Source organism: Triticum urartu, chromosome 2 (assembly GCF_003073215.2).
Source record: "Triticum urartu cultivar G1812 chromosome 2, Tu2.1, whole genome shotgun sequence".
NCBI lineage: Eukaryota > Viridiplantae > Streptophyta > Magnoliopsida > Poales > Poaceae > Triticum > Triticum urartu.
The window spans coordinates 711845178-711873141 of NC_053023.1; the positions used below are offsets into that span (position 1 = coordinate 711845178).

The 27964-nt window shown below is 43.4% G+C and overlaps 4 protein-coding genes across 10 annotated transcripts; 1 reads left to right on the top strand and 3 right to left on the bottom strand.

Moving 5' to 3' along the window:
- Positions 1-25: 25 nt before the first annotated feature.
- LOC125538108 (probable inactive receptor kinase At1g48480) lies at positions 26-3822 on the bottom strand. The gene is made up of 3 exons (XM_048701410.1): positions 2671-3822; positions 1844-2192; positions 26-1750 (listed from the first exon to the last, which is right to left on the bottom strand). Exons 1-3 carry the CDS (start codon positions 3538-3540, stop codon positions 1188-1190), a joined length of 1782 nt encoding a protein of 593 aa, XP_048557367.1. The 5' UTR covers positions 3541-3822; the 3' UTR covers positions 26-1187.
- Positions 3823-5559: 1737 nt separating this feature from the next.
- LOC125540021 lies at positions 5560-9013 on the top strand. Of its 6 annotated transcripts, none has more exons than XR_007297141.1 (3): positions 5560-6007; positions 8764-8839; positions 8918-9013. XR_007297141.1 is itself a non-coding variant. In XM_048703590.1 (3 exons), the coding sequence occupies exons 1-3, from the start codon at positions 5803-5805 to the stop codon at positions 9000-9002; spliced, it is 339 nt and encodes a 112-aa protein (XP_048559547.1). In that variant the 5' UTR covers positions 5563-5802; the 3' UTR covers positions 9003-9013. The 6 variants fall into 6 exon arrangements, 2 of the variants coding, with proteins under 2 accessions (XP_048559547.1, XP_048559548.1); XM_048703590.1 differs by having other exon boundaries at positions 5563-6007; positions 8764-8812; XM_048703591.1 differs by having other exon boundaries at positions 5564-6007; positions 8764-8808.
- On the bottom strand, positions 6017-9579 carry LOC125540020 (probable inactive receptor kinase RLK902). 2 transcript variants are annotated; one of them, XM_048703588.1, is made up of 3 exons: positions 9057-9579; positions 7129-8539; positions 6017-7033 (listed from the first exon to the last, which is right to left on the bottom strand). In XM_048703588.1, the coding sequence occupies exons 2-3, from the start codon at positions 8477-8479 to the stop codon at positions 6438-6440; spliced, it is 1947 nt and encodes a 648-aa protein (XP_048559545.1). In that variant the 5' UTR covers positions 8480-8539; positions 9057-9579; the 3' UTR covers positions 6017-6437. The 2 variants fall into 2 exon arrangements, with proteins under 2 accessions (XP_048559545.1, XP_048559544.1); XM_048703587.1 differs by having other exon boundaries at positions 7129-8526; positions 9057-9578.
- An 8158-nt stretch (positions 9580-17737) lies between these two features.
- Positions 17738-20531, bottom strand: LOC125540022 (probable isoaspartyl peptidase/L-asparaginase 2). Its single transcript, XM_048703592.1, has 2 exons — positions 20027-20531; positions 17738-18555 (listed from the first exon to the last, which is right to left on the bottom strand). The coding sequence occupies exons 1-2, from the start codon at positions 20420-20422 to the stop codon at positions 17950-17952; spliced, it is 1002 nt and encodes a 333-aa protein (XP_048559549.1). The 5' UTR covers positions 20423-20531; the 3' UTR covers positions 17738-17949.
- Positions 20532-27964: the final 7433 nt, after the last annotated feature.

A 27964-nucleotide genomic window follows, 5' to 3' on the forward strand; every position in this document is an offset into this window, starting at 1 on the left:
CTCATGACTAAGCCCAGACATTCATTCCAGCCCATTGCCCACGTCTGCCTCTCTCTCTTCGTCCAGGTCGTCCAGCCCACTCGAGCTCGAAGCCGCCGCCGCCGCCGCCTCCGTCCAGTCCAGGTCGTCCGACTGCTCCCGGCTCCACTCTGGCGCAGCCGAGCCCACCTTTCCGGAGAGCGCCTCCACCTCAAGCGACTGGCGCCCGATGCGGCATCTCCCTGACTCCCTCCCCGCACCCTGCAGTGCACCGTCTGCTCCAGCGAGGCAGCGCCTACGCCGGCGCCGGTGGAGCTGCTACACGAGGCACGGATGCATAAGCGAAAGTACTGGGAAAGCGTGCGTCGACTTCGTTCGGAGAGGTGGTCGGTTCACGCTACTCCTGCTTGAGCAAGGTACTGAACACTGTAATTCTTGGCTTGATGTGTTCTGTTTCATCCGTAATCTGTAAGTAGAATTTATGCTTTATTTATGTTGAATGACTGAAAAAAGATCGAAGCTTATTAATTTTTATTGTAATTGTAATTGGACACGAAGAAGAATAGGATAGTCTCTTTTCCGGAAATATGAGTCTAAAAGCAAACATGATTGCATCTTTTCATTAGTTTTTCTTCGCTGGTTATAATTTTGTAAAGAAACATATAACAGGTATTTTAGTTTTCACATATATCTAAGCATCCCAGCTTAGCTGGTAGAATCATGAACCCAACGTTTAATTTGGAAAAGCAGTGGCGGAGCTTGGGCTGAATTTGTGGAGGGGCAAATGGGCTGGAGGGGCAAGAAACATGCTTTTAGGCTGATTTTAATTGGACATATGGGCTGAATACTAGAGGATATTTGCTAACTTTCTTATGGACTGGGGGGGCAATGGCCCAGGTTGCTCTCCACAAAGCTCCGCCACTGTGGAAAAGTGCAGAGTATATATGCCAATTTTTATTTTTATTTGGAAAAGTGCAGGGTATATATGCCAATAACATGTAGGACAGGTGATCTATTACAATTTACTAACTTGCAGTGAAAGTCTTTTTCAGGATAGTAGTTCTCTGAGATAAATTTATCGTCAAAATTTATTTATCGTTCTCTGGGATAACCAGTTGAAAGGGGGTACTGAAAATATATGACATTTGAATGCAACTGTGGCCCAGCAACTTTCACTCACTATGATGTGTGAGGTTCTTTGTCAGCAATTAGGACTGTCCGATCTCCTCAATCCGCTGCACGACATCAGACATTGTAGGCCTCGAGTCAGCATCTTGACTGCAACACTTTAGCCCAAGCTGCATAAGTCGCACCATGCACTCCTCTTTCCCGTCCTTCTGCCCCCGTGCTAGGAGCTCCACGTCAAATACCTTCGCCGTCCACTCCTCAGGTATAATGGAACACACCCACCGTGGCAAATGTACTCCCCCGTCATCCTGAAATCTCTTCTCCAGTGGAGACTTGCGGGTGAGAAGCTCCAGCAGTAGGATGCCGAAGCTGTACATGTCAGATTTCTGGGAGACCCACCTATTGCGGGTGACCTCAGGTGCACGGTAGCCGGAGGCATTGGAATAAATGCCAAGTGTTATCAGGCCATGCTCCGACACACATGCGTCGTGGGTTCCGGTGAGCAGGATGTTGGAAGATTTGATGTTGCCATGGCAGCTCGATGGCCCAGCTAAGTGGATAGCCTGCATACCACGCGCAGCAGCTAGTGAGATAGCCAACCGCTGCTCCCAGTCCAGTGGACCTGGGCCAGAACCTTGGTCGCCTAGATTCACACATCATGAAATTAGTGATGCATCAAACACTTCAGGAAATGTAAAGGCAGGCATATGATATCATTGTACAGTGTATACATTACCGTGGAGTACTTTTGCTAGGCTACCCGTGGGGACTACATTATACACTAGCAACTTCTCATCCTTGCTGCAGTAATACCATAGAAGTGGCACTATGTGTTTGTTCTGGATGGCACCAAACAGCGTAACAAGCCGCTTAAAGACCGCCTCCTCCAAGTCCACATCTTTCAGCCTCTTGACCACCAGCTTATACCCACTATCTAGTGTTGCTCTGTATGTTGTCCTGACTGTACCCTTGCCCAGAACTTCAGTCGATGCCCCAAGCAGGTCTTTCAGGTCGAACAATTGGCGTGTCATTGTCGACCCAATGATAGAAGTTCCCACATTTTGTGTACTAGTTAGCTTCACATGCTTCACATGTTCCCACACATGTAAACAGTAAACTGTGAGACTTACCGTGTAGTATGTGCGCTTGGTTGAATTATTCTAGGCCAACCTGCAAAAACTCTCCTCTTCTCTACTACATTTCGCTTCCAATCCATTAATGGCAGCCTCACGCAAGGCAACGGCACTGGCCGTGGACACGGTTCCATCGAACTGTTTGCCACACATGGCTATTCGTGTCCATGGGCTAATGGCAAGAAGGGGTGTGTGGAAGGGTCTAGTGCCTTTTCTAGGCATGGAAAGGGCACAGTGCTACTGGTAATTCATGGATGTTTGTAGAACGATGTAGAGAAATGTGATGTCGGGTGTTTCTACTGTAGCTGCGAATCCTTGCATCCTTGGCCATTGGATGAGTCCAATCAACGGTAAAAATTGCGTTCTGTTGTTTGGATTCACACTTTCAAAACTGCTACACTATATAGTAGTATAGACTATCACGGCTTACCTGTGATAGTGCCGCTTTGAGTGCAGCCACAATTCCCGTTTTGGGGGTACTGTCACTGCTTTCTTGTGATGGCATCTTTTCAGCTGGAGCTACAGTTCTCATGTTTTGGCAACTGCTACTGCTTTCCAGAGATGGTGTTTTGGCTGGAGCTAGTTTACTTTCTCTTCTGATCTCTTCGATCTGCTGCACAACTTTAGGCATTGTAGGCCTCTTGTTGGGATATTCACTGCAACAGTTTAAGGCAAGCCACAGAAGTCGCACCATGCACTCTTCTTTCCCGTCCTTCTCCCGTCCTCGGAGCTCCACGTCGAACACCAACGCAGTCCACTCAGTATGAACAATGGAACGCACCCACTGTGCCAAACGAGCTCCCTCCATATCCCTTGTGCTATTTACCGGAGCCTTGCAGGTTAGAAGCTCTAGCAGTAGGATGCCAAAGCTGTACACGTCGGCTTTCTGAGAAACCCGCCTATTGCTAGTGACCTCAGGCGCGCGGTAGCCCGAGGCATTGGAATACTTGTCAAGTAGTGTTATCAGGCCGTGCTCCGACACACATGCATCGTGGGTTCCGGTGCGCAGGATGTTGGAAGATTTGATGTTGCCATGGCAGCTCGATGGTCCAGTTAAATGGATAGCCTGCACACCGCGCGCAGCAGCTAGTGAGATAGCCAACCGCTGCTCCCAGTCCAGTGGAGCTGGGCCAGAACCTTTACCATGAAGTGCTTTTGCTAGGCTACCCATGGAGATGAAATCATACAGTAGTAACCTCTCATCGTTTTTACGGTAATACCACCGCAGTGGCACAATGTGGTTGTTCTGGATGGAGCCGATGAGCGTGATATGCTGCTCAAACTCTACCTTCCGTAACATAGCGCAATCAAGGGAGCCTTCTTTCGTTAGTGGTCACCCAGATCGCCATGGAATTGATCTAGTCTAGAAGAAAGAACATGTGGCATACTTTTACTCCGTTTCCATGATGTGGAAAGAATCAATGTTAGCTGGGGATATGTTACAAGGTGCAGCAACATGCTTCATGTAATCATGTGCAGCTGTTGAGATCCACTTAAATTACGTCGGAAAAAGAAGGTGCGCTGAAAGTTCTTGCTAGTTTCATGCTTCACACTGAAAATTATTGCATATCATCGATCGCCATATGGACTTTTTTTTAGTAACCGATCGTCATATATACACATGGGACGGACCTAGTTTCATATGGACTTTTTCTCTCATGGCTAACCCTTCAACCCGCAGGATACGGAACACTCTCAGGCCACTCCCTCTTGAGATTATCTTGACCGTCGGATCTCGGCTGCGAGTCATATGGACCGTTTATTTTGACTGGTGGTTTGGGTTTTGTTCGACTCTGCTCAAGCTAAGTCCATACTTTGGCTGCCACTGGGCCATACCTGAAACTGCGACCGTATCGTAGACGGGTGACTTTCTGTTGGTGAGAAAAATGACACGCTGTGCCCAACGCTCTCTCGGCCGGCTCCTTCTTTTTTCCCATCTCGCGCGGGCGCCGTCGCCGTCACCACGGGTTGCCCATTTCAGTCTTTCGTCGTCGGGCGCCCATGTTCCTGTCTCCTTCGCGTCTCCACCCGCCTCGTGCAGTACTCATCCATCGCCTGCTCAAGCCAATGTTGACCTTTGTCAGCTCCTTCCGGGCTGCGCCGACATCGTTCCAGCCGTCACATGCGCAGGCGCGATTTCCACATTATTATCCCCCGCTTCCGCTCAAGCAAAAAGCAAGTTGTGTAAAACTATACTTGGGGCATCTATAACCGTGGTCATCTAATTTGAGCCACTATACGCCCGACGTGTCTGGCACACCGGCTGGGGTGACCTGACAGACCCTATTTTCTGCATTTCACAGATACATCTTGATATGCCTTACGCTGCGTTTGGATGTCTGTATTGAAGGACTCCGTATTGAATTGGTTTCAATACCAATTCAGTGAGAAAACTGTAATGGGCATGCATACGATTTCACTTGTTTGGATGTCATGGAATTGGCCCATGGACTCCCAGTGAGGTTTCAATACCAAATCTTGTTTGGATGACATACTATGGAATTGCATAATGCCTTGTTCTATATGCATCAAATCAAAATTTATACAATATGTGACTATAATCAACGTCCTTGTTGCTCTTGTTGTCAAGTAAGACGGGTTGTCGATGATCATTTTATCTCGCTGGCTCTTGCTGACAGTGCGCTCCTGCTGACCTCCCTATCTTCTTTTGAAAAGCAATCAGCCAAAGCAGAGACATAAGTTCCACACTGCACACATAATCATGCAAAGGACGCTTCTACGTAGATCAACACACGGACATAGCAATCTGGCATAGATGCATTACGAGACGCGGCTGCCAAGTACCATGGCCTTGTACAGTTTGGTCGTTCCTCCATGACTGCGTGCTCGATCGATCGAGATGCAGCTGCGCTCGGCGGGATGTTAGCACTCCCTTTTGTCGCTGAGAAGTACGTAGGTCTTGATAGCTCATGGCTGGTGCTGCAGAAAAATCAGGGTGCCTTGCCTAGTTGCCTTCCTTGTTTCTTCAGTTTCAGTAGAATGTCTGAACCAGCAACTTAGACGCGCGAGGGCTGTTCTGTTTGTTCAGTATGCACTTTTGGCTTTTCAGTTGAAGTCGGAACCACGACACGGGCGCACGTCGGCAGCTCGTCGGGACGCAGCGGCGACGGCCGGCCACCGTGGCGCGCCTCTGTTTTTGGCCCGAGAAGGTAGTTCATTGTTTATTAGTACCTGTATTTTTTTTTTGGCGGTGCAGTATTGTGGTTGGCTTAATGATTTTCTCATCGAGCTGTTTTGCGGCCAAACTTGCAGCTCCGTTGGACGAGTTTTTTTGTTTTTAGGGAAACTCCGTTGGCAGTACTTCATATAATATGTTGGCAAAAGCCCACTCATGACAAAGCCCAGACATTGGAGCCCATTGCCCACGTCTGCCTCTCTCGTCGTCCAGGTCGCCCTGTCTCGAGCTCGAAGCCGCCGCACGCCGCCGCTGAATACCTGAATCCCGATCCCTCCTTCCGAGCTCCGACTGCTCCCGGCTCCACTTCGGACCTGCCGCGCCCACCTTGCCAGCAAGCTCCCCCACCTCCAGCGACTGGCGCCGATGCGGCGTCTCCCTGACTCCGTCCCCGCACCACCTGCACCTTCTGCTCCAGCGCGGCAGCGCCTGGCAACCTCTTCCATGCCGGCCTCGGTGGAGCTGATACACGAGGCACGGAGGCGGAGGAGAGAGGGCTGGCAGAGAGTGCGTGGACTTCGTTCGGTGAGGTGGCCGGTTGACGCTGCTCCTGCTCGACAGCTCGAGCAAGGTACTGAACATTCTAATTCTTGGCTTGATGTGCTCTATTCATCTGTAATCTGTAGAATTGATGCTTATTTCTGTTGAATGAAACAAATCGATGCGTATTTCCGTCGTAATTGCAGAATTGAACATGAAGAGGAACGGGACAGTCCCTTCTCCTGAAACATATTACATGAGTCTAAACCAAACATGATTGCATCTTCTTCATTACTGTTTCTTCCCTGGCGATAACTTAGGGGGGGGGGGGGGAATCGTATATCTAAACAAACATTGCAGCTTAGACTTGCAGAGTTTATATTCCAATAACATGTAGGGCGGGTGATCCGTTACAAACTTGCAATGAAAACATTCTTTTTCAAGATAGCAGTTCTCGGCCAGAACCAGCTGAAAGGGGGGTCCCGAAAATATATGACATGTGAATGCAAAACTTTCACTCACTATGATGTGCAAGTTTCTTGGTCAGGAGTCAGGACTTTGTGGATTGCCTCAATCTTCTGCACAACATCGGACATCGTAGGCCTCGAGTCAGCAAATTGACTGCAACAGTTTATGGCGAGCTGCAGAAGTTGCACCATGCTCTCCTCTTCCCCGGCCTTCTGCTCCCGTCCTAGGGGCTGGAGCTCCACGTCGAAGACCTCCATCGTCCACTCCTCGCGTACAACAGACCATGCCCATTGTGCCAAATCTAACCCCTCCTCATTTTGTGTGCTCTTTGCTGGATCCTTGCGAGTGAGAAGCTCCAGCAGTAGGATGCCAAAGCTGTACACGTCAGCTTTCTGGGAGACTGACCTATTGCCGGAGATCTCAGGCGCGCTGTAGCCGGAGACATTGGAATACACGCCAAGTGGCATCAGGCCGTGCTCCGACACACATGCATTGTGGGTGCCGGTGAGCAGGATATTGGAAGACTTGATGTTGCCATGGCAGCTCGATGGTCCAGCTAAGTGGATAGCCGCCACACCACGTGCAGCAGCGAGTGAGATGGCCGACCGCTGCTCCCAGTCCAGCGGAGTCGTGCCGGGGATTCGATAACCTAGTAGGTTCACACATCATGAGTTAGCGATGCATCAAACACTTTGGAAATTGTAAAGGCAAACATACGATAGCACTGTAAAGTATATACATTACCATGGAGTACTTTTGCTAGGCTACCCATGGGGATCATATCATACACTAGCATCTTCTCATCCGTGTTGTAGTAATACCACCGCAGTGGCACAATGTGCTTGTTCTGGATGGCGCCAATCATCCTCACATGCTGCTCAAACTCCACCTTCGGCAAGTCCACATCCCTCAGCCTCTTGAATACCATCTCATAACCACCATCAAGCGTCGTTTTGTATGTTGTCCCAACTGTACCCTCGCCCAGAACTTCAGCCGATCGTCGAAGCAGGTCATCCAGCTCGAACAATTGGCCTCTCAGTGTCAACCTATCAATATAAGTTCCCACGTTTCGGGTACTGCTGCTGCTTTCAATTGGTGGTGTTTCGGCTGGAGCTAATTTATTTTTCTTTCCCCGAGAAAACAGAGCTAGTCTTCCTTGTACCTGACGAGGAGCTTTTCTAAGTTTGCGAAGAAGCTCTGCAACTTCTAACATCTCAGGACGTTTGTCAAGCTCCAGCTTCAAGCATTTACCTGCCAACTTAGCAATCCCTTCGATAGTCTTCATATCACTTGATGTTGTGATTTCAGGATCAAATATCCCCCTCACCATCCTAAAGCCTTTTGAAAGAGACTTAAAACTTTCAACCAAGCCAATCTCCCCATCCTCTGGTCTTGCTTTCTTTCTAGTGATCAGTTCCAGGAGTACAATTCCAAAACTATAAACATCACTCTTTGCTGTGAGGCGACCATTCTGAGCAAACAGAGGGTCCATGTAGCCGATACTTCCTATATTATTTAGAGTATATAGAGTATTTTCAGTGTTGACTAGTCTTGATATTCCAAAGTCTGATATTTTTGCTCTGAGTCCATCATCCAGAAGTATATTATCAGGCTTGATATCACCATGAATGACCTGAGTATACATTTGTGAATGCATATAGGCCAATGCTTCTGCACAATCAATGGCAATTCTTAGCCGTGTATCCAAAGTGATGGGAATGCTATCCTTGTGAAGGAAGTCACTTAGATTTCCTTTGGAAATATACTCCGTGACCACCATAAGGGCATTTTCATCAACACAGTAGCCGACTAATCTGACTACATTCTTGTGATTGATCTCACGGTGGACGATCAACTCTTTGTCAAAAATTTCTTTTGCATTGTAGATAAACTTCTTGACTGCAACCATACTTTTGTCCTCAAGGACTCCTTTATAAACTTCTCCAAAGCCACCTTTACCGAGTACAGTTTCATAGTTGTTGGTAAATCTTCGTATCTCATCTTCTGTAAAATATTTTATATTATGATTGCTACGTGCAGTCCATTTCGATCTATGCTCTTCCCGGATGCGTTGTGTTACTATATTTTCTGTCATCTTTGAAAGTAGCAGGGAACTTATTCAATGTTGGAAGACAGTTTGACCTAGAAAAAAATTCTGCTAGTGTTCGTCAAATTTAACCCATCATATAAATGAGGAAACAAATAAATAAAGTACGTAAGAGTGCTTAATTTCATTGGATTAATCATCAATTAATTAGTAGGGATTTCAGATGCCCATTGGGAAACATATATGGATGTTGTTTATAGAGGCCCTAGCTGTTGAAGATGACCAATCTATTTATCTATTTTACTGTTTCAGATGTTTTCACAACACTGCAGAGAATCATTTGTGTTCATGGACTGCATCGCTAGAGGAAGTACAACGTAGGTGTGCAACACTGAATTAATATTTATTGTAAGTTTTGCTGTGAATTTTGAATAACAGCTTCATATCTGGGTAATTCACTAACTCTACATAATTGCTTCCTTGCAGAGAAAATGAAGCAATTTTTTGGATTGAGCATGAAGAAAAAGGTTGGGATCAACTAAACAAAGTGAAGAGTTTAAATCCAAATTGATAATATCTCGGGAAAAAAACAAGACAGAGATGGGTGTGGTAGAGCCAAACATACCACTTTAGAGTTGACGCCGTAACATGACACAATCAGCTGAGCCGCCATGGGATGGGACTAGAAGAAAGAAGAGATCGCCATCGTTGATGGTCAACTTTCGAAACATGAATGAGGTAGCCCTATCCGTGGTTGTTGGGGTTACTTAACAACTGCTGCCGAATTAGATAAAGATTATCATGCCAAACTTTCTACTTATTATGAAAGAGCGTCCCGATCCCATGATTGCAAACGTACAAAAACATAACATTAGATAGTACCAACATGCGCTATGTCTCTATCTCCTCGTGTGAAATATAAGACCTGGTCGTCTGCAGGGTCTGGGCTGGGTTTCCCTAGTGTTTTTCTTTTTCACTCGTGATATTGTGTGTGGTGTTGCATGGTTTTACTCCGGGAGTTGGATTTTTCCTGGTTTTAGTATCTTTGTCCATTACCTTGTTTTTTTTTCTTTTCTCTTTTTCCTTTTTTTGTCTATATCTTTTTTCACTATCCTGTTCTTTTTTTCCTTTTAACCAAAATACAACTATTTTTTGAAAAATGCATGAATATATTTAAATGGGTGGAAGCCTTTCTATAAATTACTTTTTAAATGTGAGAACACTATTTTAAGTAACATGAATATTCACATTTTTTTAGAATGTGAAAACACTTTAAAATTACGTGAACATTTAAAAATAATAATACTTGTAAAATTATTTAACATTCTACAAAAGTACATGAAATATTTTAAAATTAAGTGGGCAATTAAAAAACACATAACTTCTTCTTTAACGACATGGATATATTTTTTAATATGTGAACACTTTAAAAAATTATGAACATTTAAAAAATTGTAAATAACTTTTTAAAATATACGAATATTTTCTTAAATACATGAAAACTTTAAAATACAGGAAATGTTCTCTTAGAAGTACATGATTTTATTCTTTTTATATGAGCATATTGTTTAATAACACTTAATTTTTATACTTATTTTACTATTAAATTAGTTATATATAAACTAGTGGGATAAATATTTATTTTATATATTTAAGAAACATAAAAATACCTAATAATGGGCCGCACCCGAGTGTTGGCCCAACACTTCTAAGAGCGAGGTATAGACGCACACAAATATATCACCAGTCCTATTTGGCCGGAACCTAGGTTTTCACCCGCAGAGCTCGACATTCAAATAGCAGAGGAGGTGAAGGGGCTCCGCAAGGACGCCTCCAAGAAGGTGAACGACGGTCGAGGCCATCGTGGTCGTCGGCATCGATCAAGATCGGTGCAAAGCTTTCGCCTATAGCTCACCATGCCCAAGTCATATCATCGTATCCCTTCCTTTGCTCGCGCATTGGTAACCAGGTGGGCAAGATGGCTTTGCCGCTGCCAACATCCACCACCCCCCGCCAGCTCGATACGCAGCACTCCGCTACCATATTTCAGCCCTTGTGTATGCGACGATGGCGCACATGTCAGCTTCGTCCGATGAGGACACCATTATGCGAGCGGCTTCATTGGCTCATGGCTAGTTAACTTTGATGAGTTAGTGTTGTCTAGCATCATGAGTTGTAGCGCTTAGCAATTATAGCTTGGTGCTAGAATGTAGAAGGTCGAGAGACCTCACTCTTGATTATTCACGTTCTTTTTTAAAAAACAAGGTAAAAGACTTGACAATTTTCATTGATTAAGAAGAAGGTTTAGACATAAGCCGCAAGGTGGCAAAAAAAAGTATTCTCGTGACATAACAATACTAAGCTGCATGGCTCCCGCCAAGTTCAAAGATGGGCCTCCTCTTTGATTTTTGCGATAACAATGGAGGTCGGACGAGGACATTTTTGAAAAATTCTTGTTTTGCGCTCCTTCCAAATTTTCCATGAGACAAGCAACATCAGGGAGGCGATAGCCTTCCTGCGGTCACCTCCATTAACCGCCTTAATCCATCAATCTCTAACTGAGTCTTCATGACGCCAAATCATTGGCGAGGAGTCAAGGATGCCAAGCCAAGTGCAAATTTTGGTCCAAATCCGGACAGTGAACGTACATTGGAATAGGAGGTGAGCCACAGATCTTGCACTTGCTTGCAGAGAGGGTATAAATTGCAGTTTAGCCAACCTCGGCGCAGTAAACAATCGGCTGTTCAAACAAGATTTTGGAAGATCAAAGTGTGACCTGTAACTGAACATGTACAATGTACTTACTATATAAACAAACCAATATAATGATTATGACTGGAGTGTGGCGTTTTGGTGGCCGAGCTATCTGGAGGCCGAAATCTGTGCCATCTAGGATAGTGTTGTGATGTGTGCTGATTTGTTTTCTCGTGGATATACGCCGAGTATTCAATTCCAATACAATGGTGCCATGGGCTGCGGTGCTGCGATTGTACATGGGCCACGGGTACACAGCGTTATACATGCATGTCATGTTCAAAGGTGCCGTGCCAGGCACACGAACAGCATCTAGGCATCATTACTACCCTCCCCCCCTCTCCGGCGAATAAACAAACCTGCACCATCGATGGAACTTTCTTCATGCACACTGTTGTTTGATGCCTTTGATGCAAATATGTTTGTGGAGGTCCGTTCGTTCGTCCTATTTGATATTCTGGATCAAAAGATACTAGATTCATGAACCTCTTCAGATCATCATTTTTTTGGTTTGATGGGTTAAAAAAACTAGCTGAATTATGGATAATTCAAATTGTTCTCGTCATGAATAACCTTTGCCCTCATTTTTTTCGCAATCATCATGTATACACTTTCCCCCATTATTTTTGGATCACCTTTTTTGTTTGTTTCATCGGTTAAAAAATGCCTTCAAATTGTTTGACTTTTATATCAGTGATTTATTTGAAAAATAGTCGTCCCCTAGTAAGAATTCCCTTAGCAATTGAACGATGCATCCTCGTTATGTTCTTTAGCATCACTGCCTCCCATGTCAACACCATGCCATTTTGAGTGTACTAATCGGTGTTTTCCAAAGATTAAAACACCAAGGAACTCTCATAGCAAAAAAAAAACCTAATTACCGGATACTAGCGAGACACAAGATAAATCACGCATACGGAATGATGTTTTTTACCTCTTTTGTTTACCAAAGGTTGCAGTCCGTATGACTATCAGTACGCTTCAGTTCTTAAGCCAGCCACACTTCCTTGTGTTTTGATCGCTTCATTTTTTTTCTTCATCCCAAGCATAGCTTTGGTCTTGTATAACTTTGCTATCTGCCAGCAGGATTGCGTGTGCGTGTGCGTGTGCGTGTGCGTGTGTGTGTGTGTTCGTGTCCATTGTGCAGGTATTCCCTTAATGTTGCATTATGAATCAGTAAAAACCACCCTTTATCAGAAAAAAAGCCAGCCACACTTAATACCGAGTGTTTCTTAATCAGCGCAAATAAGATGCACTCTAGTATAAGGAATACTGCCCTACCGAATGCTATCCAATTATATACTTTTTATAAATCAATTACATGCATCAGCTAACTCATTGAATTTATTTTATTTTGTTTTTGTGAAGCACCGTGTTATGTTGTTCAGAGATTTGCACCAAAACCCGTTTGTGTGCTTCGTATCATCACACTAGCTGTCCAAGAGCATCACGTCGCTACTAGCACCAGCAGTCCAGCATGCATGTCATCAGCGGCGCGAAACCTTTCCTTGTTATCGCGCTCAGCAACTCAAGCATCTGCTTTGACACACGCCGCAGTTGTACGCGTGGGTCTATATTATGAAAGTACATGTGTGCCCGCACTGCTGCGCCGACTGTGTACGTGAGCTGGCGCTGTTTATTTGCCCGCAAATACGGGCATTGTGCAACAGACTCGACTGAAAATACGGTAGCTGCATACCCGCTCAACGCTGATCACGACAAGTACCAACGGATGTGATAACGGCCTCCAGGTAGCTCGGCCACCAAAGCGCATTTTCGTTATGACCGCGACAAATAACGTCTTCTGGCCTGGTTCTCCATTGAGGGACACATCTGATCTGCTTCATCTACCGACTACATCGAGAAACTCTGCCTATGCATCTTTCAGTGCGACAGTGTTGCTGTGCTTGTCGGCCTGCGGGGCTACTCTAGCGGTTTCGCCTCACGACAGGTAGTGTTGACATTGTTTGTCTCCGCCTTTGCTTGATGTTGCTATCACGAAAGAGCACGATGCTTGGTGGTGTTTTTTGTCTTCACTACGGTTTAGTCACCGACGGATGGACATGACGGTGGAGGTGTTTAAACGCCCATCAAAATTTAATGCAGAGTGCAAATTCTTTTTCCTTTTTTTTAGGAAAACCTACCAAGTTTTATTCATCAAGTGGAATAGATATAGGTATTACATTGGGATCATGTGGATGATCCATCCAAAGATGGCATCCCTGATTCAAATAAAGTGCATGCTTAGCTAGGTTATGAGACTCATAGTTCGAGCTCGTGGACTCGTAAGTAAAAATACTCCCTCCGACCCTTTTTACTCTGCACATAAGACTTGTCTGAAGTCAAACTTCACAATGTTGACCAACTTTGTTGAAAAATATTAACATTCACAATACGAAATCAATATCATTAGATGTGTCATGAATTTAATTTTCATATTATATAACTTTAGTAGTGTAGATGTTGATATTTTCATATAAACTAGTACAATGTCCGTGGGTTGCTACGATACGAGAAGTTCAGTCACTCGCTTAGGAAGTCATCAAAATATTGTCTCATGTCGCCTTTGTACGCAGTTTATTAAAAAAGAACAAAAATACTAGGAAAACTCATATGGCGGCTATTGGCGAATCTTAAGCGATCACAATATTTTGAATGTTGAAACATAAGACAATGGCTATCTTCACTTTGGAATTGCAATTTGTTCACTCCCGTAATTCTATGATATACTAGAACTGAGAGAAATTGGTTAGGAAGAAACTAAAAACTAAAGCATTATTTTGAGTTGAAGTTGCATTTCTACATTTAGTATGTATTCTTTTTTTAAGTGTTGATCTCACATAAAAGTAATAATGTAGTTGTTTATTTGTGGTAGGACCAACATATGAGTAGAGTATATTTATTTATGTTTTGGAAGGTTGTTGGCCCCATGTGGGTAGCACTGCATTTGTTTATTGGTAAATGTTGTCTGTCTCACACATGGTAGAGGTGCTTTTCTTTATTGATGAAGGCAGTTGGTCTCACATCTGGGTATTGGTGCATTTGTTTCTTGTTTAAGGTTGATGGTCCCACATGTGAACTTATCGCCAACTCCAACCTTTATAAGTAGGAAAGATATGGTCAAACTTTACAAAGTTTGACTTCAGATAATTCTTATATGCTAAGTAAAAAAGGACCGGAGGGAGTATAAGAAGTAAAGATGTTTCTCCAAGAGCTAATCTCTTTGATCACACTACCGTAGTTTCCTCCTGATGATTCTCTTATGTGCTTCACTATCTTCTCTTATGTGCTTCACTATCATCTCACAGTCGGACGTAATAGAGAGATTTTGAAGCCCCAAGTCCTCGGCCAAAGACAATGCCTCACGACATGCAATCGCCTCTAAACTTGTCGGATCCACCATACCTCTGATGATAAAAGCCGAAGATCCCAGGTAGACACCCAGATGGTCTCTGCAAACTGTTGTTGTGCCTACTCCATGAGATATCGGTGCATCAACATTGATATTGGCTTGCCCCGCTGGAGGCTGAATCCATCTCTTTATCTGCGATGTTTGGGCTGTCGGTCTCACCTCGTTTCCACTCGACGTGTGAACTTCACGTAGTTATGATATAAAGTGAGTAATGAACATATGTGTTGGCAGTGGACTTTGGTTAATCCCTTCATGTATTAGTTTTCGTCTTGCAAAGTGTTATTTCTACGACTGGATCAGTGGGCATTATAATGCAACGCTCTCTATGTCGAATTGGCGCAGTTTTGCGTAGAGTGCCCCAACTCGACCAGTCGGCCCATCTATCGAGCATGCCTACTGTTGGGAGGACGGTTCTAGCGCCTTTATGTTTCCATTCCATTTTACTGAAAAAACCACGAAAAACTTATTTAAAAAGGAATAATTTTTTATAACATTTTTTGAAAGAAGTGTACTTCTTTTTTAAAAATGAATATTCTATGAAAACATGATTTCTTTTGAAATTTCAAACAATTTTGGAAAATATGGTTTTTAGTATTTTGAACACTTTTTGAAATTCCAACTTTTTCCTCAAAATGCAATAATTTTTTTAAATTGTGATCACATAAGATGATAATATTATTTTGAAAATTATAATTGTTTTAAAAACATGAGCAATTTTGAAAACACGAACATTTTTTATAATTGTCAACATTCTTTGAAAAGCCAAACATTTTTATGAAATGTGTACATAAGCATGAATGTTTTGGAATTCCAAACATTTTTTTAAATTCACAAGTTCGTATAAAAACATGATTTTTTTACAAGCCTAAAAAAGCAAATATTTTTTTAGAAAAAACTGAATATTTTTTCGATTTTTTAAATACTGAACAAAACAAAAAAACCAGTAAAATACAAACAAAAAATTTAAAGCATGCCATAACCATCTGGAAGCTTTCCAATACCGGTAAAAAGCAGTAAATAATTATTCTTAAAACCGGAATCATAAGTGCATGCACTAACTAAAATGGGCCGGCCAATCGAGCACCTTGCTTCGCTTCCTCCATGTGGATCTCCAGTATTTTGACGCTTAATGGGTATAGGAAGCACCGGATCATTGTTCAGTTAGGCTGTTTTTATAGGGTGATTGAATACCTAAAAAGTTGGGGACCTCCTATTTGGCGACCTATGCGGTGGAAATGAAGCAACCGCACACGCCAGCGCTGCAGCTAAGTGGGCCCGCCAATGCAGGAGCTAGCACTGCACGTATTCTTTTTTTGTCTACTGTTCCTTTTCTTTTCAAATTAAATTCATAGAATGTTCAAGAATTAAATAAAAAGGTTCATGAATTTCAAATAATGTTCAAATTTTTGAAAAGTGATTACAAATTCAAAAAAGTTCATCCATTCAAAAAAGGTCGAAGAATTCAAAATCTATCACAAATTTTAAAAAATCCCACGAATTCTAAATATATTCATGAATTCAAAAAATGTTTCAAATTGAAAATTTTGCATGGTTTAAAAATATATATGATCTTAAAAAAGTTCATAAATTCAAAACATATTCGTCCATTCAAAAAATATTTGTTGATTCAAAAATCTCGTGAACTCATTAAATTTTCATGAATTTCCACAAAGGTTCGTGAATAGAAAAAATGTTCATGAATTTATAAATCTTCATGAGTTCAAATATTGTTCACGAGTTTCGAAAGGTTTTACTAATTATAAAAAAATGTCCCTGAGCTGGAAAAAATTCATGACTTCAACAAAAAAGTTCACCGGTTTAAAAAATGTCCATGACATTCGAAACAATGCTCACGAGTTTAAAAATAATGTTTAGTAATTTCGGAAAATGATCATAAATTTTTTGAATTGTTCACAAATTTGAAATGTTTTGCGATTTTCAAAATGTGCTTGAATTCAAAATTTGTTTCATGATTTTTTTTGTATTTGAAAAATAAAACAGAAAGAAAAAAGTAAACATAAAAGGAAAGAGAATACCCAAAAAAACGAAAATGACAAAAAAAAACACAGAAGAAATAACAAAAGAACGATAAACATATGGGAAAACCCCCGGAATGGTCTAGCTCACTATGGGTAGTGTTGTCATCATTTGTCTCCGACGACTAACATCATGTTCGGCAAGATCCCACATTGATGCCGGTATGGTCGATACTGTTTTTCCTGTTAGATGCCACTATCACTAATGCACATGTTGTCTGTCGGTGTATTTTTTTCCCATCTCACTAACGTTTAGTCATCGATGGACACTAAGCTTGTCATTGAAGGGTTTTAAGTACCCATCCAAAGTTAATCCTTGTATTGTTCCTGCATCAAGATTGATGTTTTGTTTAATTAATCCATAAAATAAAATACATGGACAGTTTTTGTTGCACTTTTTTTAAAACGAGAAAACTATAATCTTTTATCGCCAAAAAATAGAGAGGAAACCGATGTCTTACCCCTCCGTTTCATAATGTAGTGCTTATAGTTTTTTTCTTTCTTAAAGTCAAATTTTGACCAGGTTTAGAGAGAAAAATATTTACACCTACAAAACCAAATGCATATCATCAGATATCGTGAGTTGAATGTTCATACTGTATATGTTTAATATTGCAGATATAGATAATTTTTTTCATAAACTTGGCTAAAGTTCGCTAAGTTTGAATTTTTAAAAAATCTATATACACCACATCCGCAAAAATAAATAATATATACACTACATTATGATACCGAGGGAGTATCATTTTCTTGGGTGATGGGCAAACGGTGGGCCTACTAAGCCTTGTTTCTTCATATGAAGAGTAGTACTCAGGCCGGAAAGCTTTTTTTTGCGTTACTACACAGGCCGGAAAGTTAATTTGCTAGCACATAAAGTTCGGCCGAGCTCTCACTGAAAAGAAGTAGTCTCACTCTCGTTCGTTTGCTACAGAGCAAAAGAAGAATATCATGCTTAGAATTCACTGTTTTGTTTTTAATTGTTTTTATATTAGAAAGATGATTGAAAAATGGATCTGTTTCAAGCCACTACTCCAGACTGCGTGTAACACACGTTCTAGACTGAAGAAGGATTCAGGAAGAGTGAGAACTGAACAAGACAGGTAATTTCAGAAGCCATAGAACTTTTCACATTATTATTTTCCACGGCTGCCACAATCGTCATCATCATCATTATTCCTCCAATCCCCAATCCTCGATCCACTACTACTGCTACTAAATCAGGATCCCAGACTAGAACCACATGGCAATCGCAGGATGGCCAGATGCAGACACACGAACGTTCAGAGCGGCCACCGCGACTCCACGCACTTGCTTGCTCACTCCCAGATGCCGACCTCCATGAAGCCGTCCTCGGTGGCGCAGCCCCGGAACATGCCGGTACAGTTGAACCCGTAGGCGACCTCGCCGGTGCCGGACACGGCGATGAGCCCCGCGAAACCCTCGTCGAGCCGCTCCTTGACGCAGAAGTCTACGGCCTCCTGCAGAGGCAGCCCCTTGTACTCCATGACGGCGGCCACGTCCCGCGCCAGCGTGGAGCGGATGATGGCCTCGCCCTCGCCGGTGCACGACACGGCGCAGTGCCCACACGCGTAGGTGCCGGCGCCGATGAGCGGCGAGTCGCCGATGCGACCCGTCATCTTGTTCATCAGACCACCGGTCGAGGTGGCGGCCGCCGTGAAGCCGTTGGAGTCCACCACCGCGCAGCCCACCGTCTCCGGCGCGTAGATGCTGATGGGCAGCCCGTTCATCACCATGCCGTTGTTATTGCGGTTCTCCGACGCCGCCGCCAGCGCGCTGCACGTGTCGGCGCCGGCGAGCGGGATGCGGTAGTCGAAGAGGATGGTGTTGGCGTCCTTGGCGAGCTTGAGCATGCCCACGTTCTCCTCCGTGATGAAGTAGCTGTTGTCCACAACCTCTAGGCCCTGCAAACACATCAAAATCAGATCAATTTTTTCGCATTCAACAATTAATCTGTGTTTAATCCCGATTAACTCTGGATGCATATAAAGATCGCAGATTCGTTTAAATTGGGGCCACGAGAATCACGGAATCAGATCCAGTTGCTGTCACACGATGGTCGGGGGTGGTGGACCATGTACGGACGACGGATTCGTCTGACGGGGAGCAAGTGGCCTGGTCCCAGCGGGTCGGCACGAGATCCGGCAAGGAATCCATGCCACGGCTGCCCACCACACGGCACGAGTGGTGCACAGGGAGTAGGCGATGCCGTGCACAAGTTTTGGCGGCAGAAACAGAGGCTTACAGTAGCCATCCTAGGTTCATGGATCTGTCACGAGATTCCTATTGGCCGCCACTGCTTGATTTGATTAGCTAACTGTTCGTTTTGAATAATTTAACTAAAAAATGTGCCGGCCACGACAAAGAAAATCATGCCCATGCATCGGCCCATTTTCTTTCCTGCATGCGACAAGATGGATTCCTTTGTGCGGCTGCTATGCACGATCTTGACTGAAAACTTTAAGGCTTAGTAGAATTTTAATAGCAGAGGACAAATTTAAGTTGGAGAGGCATGGAGATATCGTGAAGGTGCGTAGATGCATGGTTTTGGTAGGTGCGAGGCGGCTGGTGCCACCACGAGACCCATGTTTTTTCCCTTCGCTTTTCGCATGTTTTCTTATCCCTTTGATTCTTACTCAAAATGAAAAGTTCATCTATTTGCATCATGATATCATGTACTCCCTTTATAAGAGCCCCTCCGTTCCAAATTACTCGTCGCAGAAATGGATATATATAAAAGTAAAATACATTTAGATACATCCATAGTTGCGACAAGTAATTCGGAACGGAAAGAATACCTACTAATCGGTGCACATGACTACCAATAGCAAGCCGTAGACAGACAGGTTACGTTGGTGTTGCTTTGAGCTGGATGTGAAATCAACTCGCAGTGCTACTTGGTCCACACATTTCTCCACAGAGCAGGGGACGAAAGGGATACACGCACGTGCATTTTCTTAACTTGCTGTGCTGAGCAAGCTGTATCTTAACCCCAGTGCCCCATACATACATACATGCACGAAAAGCTAGCTCAGATAAGCTACATGTATGTATGCCATGTTTACCCAAATGAAAATCCGTGTCTGGAAGGAACGGTCTTTCCCGTGCAAGCTAGCTGCATGCAGATGTGCGCTCATGGTGTACCGCACCACAGTGCCCCACACGTCATCGACACGTGTCTCGAGAAAGTGCGGCTGCATGCCATACTACTCCGTCCGTTCCGTCACGTGAACTTTCAATTTAAAAATGTTAATTACCGTCCTGATATATGTTGATTAGATCGCCATGCAGGCAGTTTATGCATTCCTTCTTGAGTGGGGTGCATTTTTTTGGTAGGAACCAGAATTAACCGAGGGTAATCTTAGGATTAATTACCTGCTCGCGTGCGAAATCCTCGGCGCCGTCGAAGGCGAGGTAGGAGTGGGGCGACTTGTCCATGACGCGCCGGGCGAGGGAGACGGGGTTGCGGACCGTCGAGACCCCCGAGACGGCGCCGCAGCGGCGGCCGTGGCCGTCCATGATGCTGGCCTCCATCTCGACGGTGCCGGCGCGGGTGAGCGCGGAACCCCGGCCCGAGTTGAAGCAGGGGTCCGTCTCCAGCTCGCGCACCACGGCCTCCACGACGTCCAGCGCCGCGGCGCCGGCACGCAGCAGGTCGACGCCGACCTGCAGGCACCGCGCCAGCACCCGCTTGGCTTCCTCCTGCCTGTGCTCCGGCAGGTTGGGGTCCACGCCCGCGCCGCCGTGGATGGCAATGGCCCAGCGCGCCATGCGTGCTAGCCTCGTAGGCACTTGGATCTCTCTCTCTCTCTCGCTACGGCCACGTGATGCTCTGCTCTTTCTTGTTCCTCTGTTGGCTCGGGTGTGTTGGAGATGAAGGATGGGAGGTGGGAGGGCGGGGTATTTATAGGGGGAGCGAGGGTGGGAGGGGAGGCTCTTCCGGACGTTTAAAGAATCTTGGGTCCGGTAAGGAGCGGGATTCATTCTTGGCTCCGAAACGGAACGGTTTCCGGTACTGCATGCAGGGCGGGATTTGATGACCGTCGCTACTCGTACTCTCTCCGTTCAGAATTATTTGTCGCAGAAATGCATATATGTAGACGTATTTTAGTTTACATACATTCATAACGTATTTTAGATTTAGATACATCCATATCCGAAACAAGTAATTCCGAACGGAGGAAATAGATGCGTGTGGAAAAGGTGCACCTGTAAAGCTACCAAATGAGTTTTGCTAGCAAATGGAAGCAGTAAATAAATGGATTCGGCAGCTTAATGCCAGAGGCTGCGAAATCTTTGTACGGCATTGGCAGGGCATTTCGTTGGTTTCTACTGGTGCAGGTCAATTACCTTACCTAGCACCAGAGTTTGCTCCTAGGACAAAACGAGCAAGGCAAGTTCATGGTAAAAGTGAATACAAGTCAAGAGGAAGATTCAGTACCTCAGATCGATTTATCTACCTATATGTCGTTCCGGTGAATTTACTCAACCGCCACAGTCCATGGTAGAAGTGACACTGACAAGAATGTTAACAATGTTGACGGCATTCTCCTAGTGCCAAATTATTCCATGCCACAAAATGACCAGGTTAAAGTACTCCAATAAGCCCCACAAAATATGCATTCATGTACTACTAGTCCTAGAACAAACATCGGGTCAATGCTAAAGATCGACCAAGCAGCTGTTAGTTCGGCCGCCGGCCGCCGGCTGCGACCAACCACCGAGCAAGCGTTACGTTGCTGCTGTGATGGCTGCCGGCGCAGAAGATCCCGGTGGGTCGATTCCCCTTTGGAATCCAGACAAGCTAGAGCGCACAAACTGCAGGAGAATCCGCCACGAGATGCGCACAGGTCACGCGACGATGGCGATGGAATCTTTGCGCCGAAATTATCACCTAATCTCGTGGGGGCGCCGTGAAGATTCTACTTACTTACTACCCTTTTTAACACCCAGGATTAACTTTCCTATTATTGACGATCCCGTAAACCAACTTCGATAGCCCGATTCATTTCCCGGGTGAAATTGCTGTCGAGATCACAACAAATCAGATGTGCAGGAATTGCCGAATTATGCAAGATCGTCAGCCCTCAAATTAAGTGCAGTGCCAAACCAGTCGTCGGACCGGGATATTTTTTACAAATTCACGTGTATTGCACTGTATATGTGGAGTCAGTTTCAGTTGCCATTTCTAAATTACCAGCTCCATTGCACCTTTCTTATTTTGACGTGACGAGGAAAGGAAGGTTTGGCATTCCATGCGCCGGTACATTTTTTGTGCCAAACATCGTTGTTCCGGGGGCCACCATCAGCCACAGGGCATATATTACCGACGGCTTGGCTTGGGAGCACCGTTCGATAGAGTACCTTCGCCGTCATCACTCGACACCTGGGCGCCGGTTTACCATTCGTCACCCGAGGCCGAGATAATTTCAGACCAGAAGAATCTGTGACGCACTTGCATCACTTTCGATCCAACCGAGGAAGGCGACGCGCACAGACATGGTCACAAACCACAAACAGCACTCCCCAGCTCCCCGGAGCAATCACATGAGATGATGCATGCATGCACCTGCCGACTGCCATACAAAGTTAACATTGCCTCGGCTAGAAACAAAAGTTACCTCAACCAGTGAGGGCTTCCCATGGCAGTACTACTCGCTAGAAAACCAACAAGTTGTAGGCCACGATGGAATCCAAGTTACTCCAGTGCTTGCTGATCCTCCATGTTAATTAAGTACTTTTTGCAGATAGAATACTGTTGTAGTCACGGCGAGTTAGGGAGGCGAAATTGCATGCGCAGCCCTTTAGAGAAACAAAGGCGAAAGGGAACTCCACGATGATGTTCATTTCTTTCCGCGAGTGATGTCATGCATCATACATGATACACTTATTGGCGATTGAATCTCTCGAAATCAAACGTACATACTGCAAGTCAAGTGTGCTTGAATATTCCCTTTATCTGCAGGATATGCAGTTTCTCTGCAATACGCAAAGAGTATCCTTCATAATTAAGTCTTCAAGATCCATTCAAAACAGGGGATCAAGTGCGTGCTAAAATAGCTACATATTCACCGAAAATTCATGGGCGAGGACGGGCTCGCCTACTCACGGAATCGTGAGTCGTTCCTTCGCTTCCGGATGTTAGGCCGCATGTGTATTTCAGGACGTGTACTGTGGCTTGTTTAATGCAAATAACGGACGTAAGAAACGACGGACATCTACGTAGCAGAGAAGGCGTCTACGAGCTGTACCCACATGTGCATAATGCTGGACGCATGCACGGCAGCACCCCCTCGTCGGTATGGTGGTCGGTCGGACGTCCACCACACACATTGATTTTTTTTAGCAAGATGGTCACGCTTTTTTTGACACCACAAGACGGCCACGCTGGCGATTTTATGGACCCCAAGTTTTGGCACACGAATTTTCAAGTATCTCAACTCAAAAAAGTTCTAAGTATCTAAAACTTACAGTTATGACGTTCAAAGTTTCTGAAAAGTCAATTTTATTGTTCGCTCGCACTAACATTCAGATTTCAATGTTCGCGTTTTTTAAGCTTGCGATTTTATCGTTCACTCGCACTAAGTTTCAATAATTGAAAATTAACATTTTTTTTACAAAAAGTCATCAAAACATATATATATATATATAATGGATCTTATTTGAAAGCCCTTGTCACAAGCAATATGAATCTGAAAATGAAACTTAAATTAATTTTTTGTTAAAACATATAAAAGTTTCAAATTCGAAAGCCAAAATAATGAGGCAGGGGCATTTGGGGTGTTCAGAGACGAACATAACAGAGAGATATTCATTTGCGCTAATCCACCAACTCACCTAGCATTGTTGTGATTGGTGACGGGCAAGTTCTAATGTTCCATAGATTTCCAAATTAATAATAATGACATATATAGTTATAGTGATGTTGTATTATCAAGCTGATCACCTTTGTTGTTAAACCATATGTCTAGAATTTGAGGGTACATGAAAGTTGATGGTAGTTGCAAACATGAGTGTCGACAAAGTTCTTGAAGACATGATGGAAAGTGTATTGTGATTTATGATTTATATATAAAGTGGGGTGCGGGCCTATTTCAAGAAGTGGCTAAGCCGTAAATATGTTATATTATTGCTTGGGTTGTAGTGTTCACTTTAGTTGTGCATAACCAAAATTGCTAACTTATAACAGAAGGAACGTGATTCCGGTGCAACTTCCATTTAGTTATTTGCAAGAAAAAGGAACTTCTAAACAATTGCATTTAAAAAAATATTGCATATGTTAGCTTGCTAAAAAAATGTGAGAGGATTTGGGACACGCAGGTGCGAGGGCACCGAGCCCCTCACACGTGTTTTTTCTTTTGTTTTCAATTGTTAAACTTTTTATATCTCTTGAATAAAAAATTCAAATTAAGTTTTGTTTTCATATTCATGTTTTTTTGTGATGGGGGCTTTCAAGTAAGATCCATTTTAAGTAAGTCTTGAGGAATTTTGAAAAAACATATTAATTTTTAATTCTTGAAACTTAGTACGAGTGACCGATAAAATCGTGACTTTAGCACCTGTGACTGGCCAAAAAAGTAACTTCAAGTTCCAACTCTGCAATCTGATACTCGTGACCGAGAAAATAAAAAATTTCAAATGCAAAATTGTAAGTTTCAATGATTAAAATTTAAAAACTTATTGTCCCCCCGTGTAGGATCCAACTACATCACGAATCATGGGGCAATCGAGCGACTGAGCAGGGTTTGGGATCTGCGTGCCCCTGCAGATTTCTGGAAAAATATGTATGTTCACTTGTTTGTCAGTTAAATCAGCACGCAATAAAATGTAGCGTTCTTGACCAATTTTGAATCCGCGTGATAGTAAAATTGACTGGGAGTCTCGTCAAGATCGGCGCAAGCGCATCACTAGTACGAAGCCAATTAACTCTTCGTCCATCCCGATGCGTGAGGGTCGTCTTTGCCCGTTGACTGTTCCCAGTCCACCGTCGACAGGCTCAGGCCTCGCAAACGCCATTCAGGTCAAGCAATGTTGGAGTCGTCCTGTACTGAGTAGTACTGTATCCAACAGATTTTGAACCTGTCCCAAACCAGACGACGCACCCAAAGATTTTGAACCTGTCCCAATCCATCCCAACCGGGGGCTCTCCGTCTAATTGACAAACACCGTCAGAGCTCTCCTTAACTCCGTCACACAGATTCTACGGACTCATGACCGTATGTGCACTGATCGGTCCCTGTATACCAGCCAGTATCCTCCATCAGCAATAACTGCAGCCCCACGTGACCTTGTCCCATTGGTACACATAACAGGAGCATGCGAGCCCGTCCGCTACATCGCCACTCTGCATATTCACATCAATGTTAGACACATGCAGGAGGGGTTCATGCTTTTGAAGGCTTTCCATTTGTGTAAAGAAGTTGCTAAGATTTTACATTATTATGTCTCACCCAAAACTTGATTGCTAGTATCATTTTACATTTTTGTGTGAAAAATCCTTATCATTTTACATCACCATGTAAGAAGAAATAACTAATTATTATATGTCAAAGGCTACCACTGTAGCCCCCCTTCATCTGTCCGGATGAAGTTTCAAGAAACATAACACTAAACCATCTTCAGCGGAGGTAACTTAATTTTTATTTCCCATCAAAATGTCGCATGCTCATGCGGTCGACACATAATGCAGCAAGGGGTAGATCCAACTAATCTAAATCATTAAACCAGTTCACACATGGTGTGTGCTCAACATATTTAACGTGCAACTAATATCATACCAAATATCAGACTTGCGGTAATCATGTAATTAATTCATAAAGAATATCCTACATAGGCCCTGTTTGGATACTCTAACACAGTTAGAGTTAGAGTTATTTTCTAACACACTCTAACCCAAATAAGCACCTCTTCACCGGGATAGTTGTGTTAGATGAAACTAACCCATTCTAGCCCTCCCTGTTTGGATACTTTTGGGTTATTTGAGCCTCCAACTAACCCAAACTAGCTCTAACCCCATGTGTGAAATTAGTATCATGCCAAGAATCTAAGTCAACAGTAATCACATAATTAACACGTAAATAGTATCATACCTAATATATGTGACAATTAATATACTACCTAATATCAATGTCTATTGCGCGTACACATTTAGTAGTTACTTTAAAAGGAAGTTGTAGGAAGGAGTAGGGATTAGGTGATCGTGTCATGAGAGCGCTTTCTATCTATCATGTAGCACTTCCTTTACTTAGTTCATGAGTCATTCATACTAGTTAGTCTTGTGTAGATTCTATTTCTATGTACTCGTGGACAGAAAAGCGTGTCTATTTGGATGGCATCCAGTAAGGTTCTCCATGATAGATAACAATGTTTCTTTGCTGAAATGATCCAACGTTTGTTTATTATTGAACACAATATATGTAATAAGCTGAAATAGGAATCAACGGTGAATATTTGTGATAAAACAAAAACTTGCATTAATGTTCTTCAAAGACATCATCTATAGCTTTACATCTCGACTTTCCATCACGTCTCAGGTAAAAACATTGCATAAGACCACAAATTGGACTAACCTCACATATTTCGATGAGCCAAATGCTAGTGATAAGATTCTACTATACTTCTAACAGAAATTACTTAAAACTTGGGTTAGAAAAAGATACGAGGCTACCGTAAGTCTGCCCACTAGGACAAGTATGGGCCCACCAAGCCATGCAATGGCCCAGGTCTATTGTCCTGCCTACGACCCTCCAAAGATAAAGGAATCACCAGAAATCTCAGAGGACTCTTCAAACCACCGTAGCGAACTAGAATGTCTATAATCGTAGGCATGGTCCTCCTTTACAAGTTGAGATCTGGATAGTCGTAGGTACCTTACATCGCATAGTTTCACCCCCTCGATACATCTACGGACATCCATGTTGAGGTGCACCCCATCATCGATAAACAAGGAGTAGGAAGTAGAGTTTTTGCCTCAACCGTGATGACCTGAACCTGGGTAAAACTTGCCTCCATATTTCCAATCATAATAATCCGACTTGCTACGTTACCCTAATGCACACATCATGATTATTCTTTTGCAAATTTTCAGTTGAAAACTTAAAACAAAGATAGAAAAGGTACTATTCACCAATCATAACGTAAGTTTTTCGATGAGTTTTCAAGTTTGAACGTAGAACTTATACTGCTTTGAAAAGATACATCGTGTGGTAAATGTGTAAGAAAAGAATAATCTGATGGTATCCTTCATTTACATGCCACCGTGCCACTGTCGCACAATTCGACTTAAAATCACAGATGATTATACAATATTTACAATTATATATATATATATATATGTATGTATGTATGTATGTATGTATGTATGTATGTATGTATGTATGTATGTATATATGAACTATAAACCATGCCACACGTTTTGATATGTAAATCCAAACCACATAGGGAAAAATGAAAAGATATCCAATTGTGTAGTTTACACGATTCAAAATTCGGTGGGAATGTTAAAGTAGACTACTATTCATAGAAACAATATTTTTGGTTTTAAAGGTGAAGATCAACTTTGATTTTAAATTCATGGCAAGTAGATACATATCATATATCTATGATACAAAAATTTTGCTTCCATATTCCGCATGATATTCTTGGTTGTTAAACTGCCTGTGTTGGCACCACCTAAACCTGCCTTACTAAGCAGGCCACTTGGTTGTTCACCATGTACTGAAGTGGCATGCTACATGGATGGTTTTATCAGCAAGTGTGTACAGTGGACCAAACTAAATTTACCAATATAAATGAGACATTGATATGTAACAAACGTATCTACATGGATGGTTTTATCAGCAAGTGTGTACAGTAGGGCAGTTAGTCCCTCCGTGCAGAGAAGAAAAAGATGTGGCGGGAGAGGATCCCCCTGACGAAGCCCTCTCGATGGTTTGAACGCTTCAGTCTCTGTCGAGTTGTACCTGACTCTATATTCAACGGGAGATACACATAACATAACCATATTCACCCAGTTTGCATGAAAACCAAGCTTGAGGAGAATAGCTTCCAGGAACACCCACTCGACCCGGTCATAGGCTTTATGCATACCAAACTTAACCGCACACCACCCTTCCTTGCCTATTTTCTTCTGCTTAATTGTATGTAAGCTTTCATATGCAATAAGAACATTGTCCGTAATTAACCTCCTTGGGACAAAGACACTTTGGGTTGGACTTATTATATCAGACAAAAATAATTTTAGTCTTGTGGCAATCATTTTTGAGATAACCTTATAGACCACATTGCAAAGGCTGATCGATCTAAACTGCGAAA

What these genes read in the sequence shown, in the direction of transcription:
- LOC125538108 (XM_048701410.1), bottom strand. Translation starts at nt 3,540, where the DNA reads ATGTTACGGAAGGTAGAGTTTGAGCAGCATATCACGCTCATCGGCTCC. An exon ending in TCAAAGCGGCACTATCACAG is followed by an intron (nt 2,193 to 2,670) that starts GTAAGCCGTGAT and finishes GAACATGTGAAG; the next exon opens with CATGTGAAGCTAACTAGTAC. An exon ending in CCTAGCAAAAGTACTCCACG is followed by an intron (nt 1,751 to 1,843) that starts GTAATGTATACA and finishes GTGTGAATCTAG; the next exon opens with GCGACCAAGGTTCTGGCCCA.
- LOC125540022 (XM_048703592.1), bottom strand. Translation starts at nt 20,422, where the DNA reads ATGGCGCGCTGGGCCATTGCCATCCACGGCGGCGCGGGCGTGGACCCC. An exon ending in AGGATTTCGCACGCGAGCAG is followed by an intron (nt 18,556 to 20,026) that starts GTAATTAATCCT and finishes ATGTGTTTGCAG; the next exon opens with GGCCTAGAGGTTGTGGACAA.
- LOC125540020 (XM_048703588.1), bottom strand. Translation starts at nt 8,479, where the DNA reads ATGACAGAAAATATAGTAACACAACGCATCCGGGAAGAGCATAGATCG. An exon ending in CCTAGCAAAAGTACTCCATG is followed by an intron (nt 7,034 to 7,128) that starts GTAATGTATATA and finishes TGAACCTACTAG; the next exon opens with GTTATCGAATCCCCGGCACG.
- LOC125540021 (XM_048703590.1), top strand. Translation starts at nt 5,803, where the DNA reads ATGCGGCGTCTCCCTGACTCCGTCCCCGCACCACCTGCACCTTCTGCT. An exon ending in TGCTCGACAGCTCGAGCAAG is followed by an intron (nt 6,008 to 8,763) that starts GTACTGAACATT and finishes ACAACACTGCAG; the next exon opens with AGAATCATTTGTGTTCATGG. An exon ending in CTAGAGGAAGTACAACGTAG is followed by an intron (nt 8,813 to 8,917) that starts GTGTGCAACACT and finishes GCTTCCTTGCAG; the next exon opens with AGAAAATGAAGCAATTTTTT.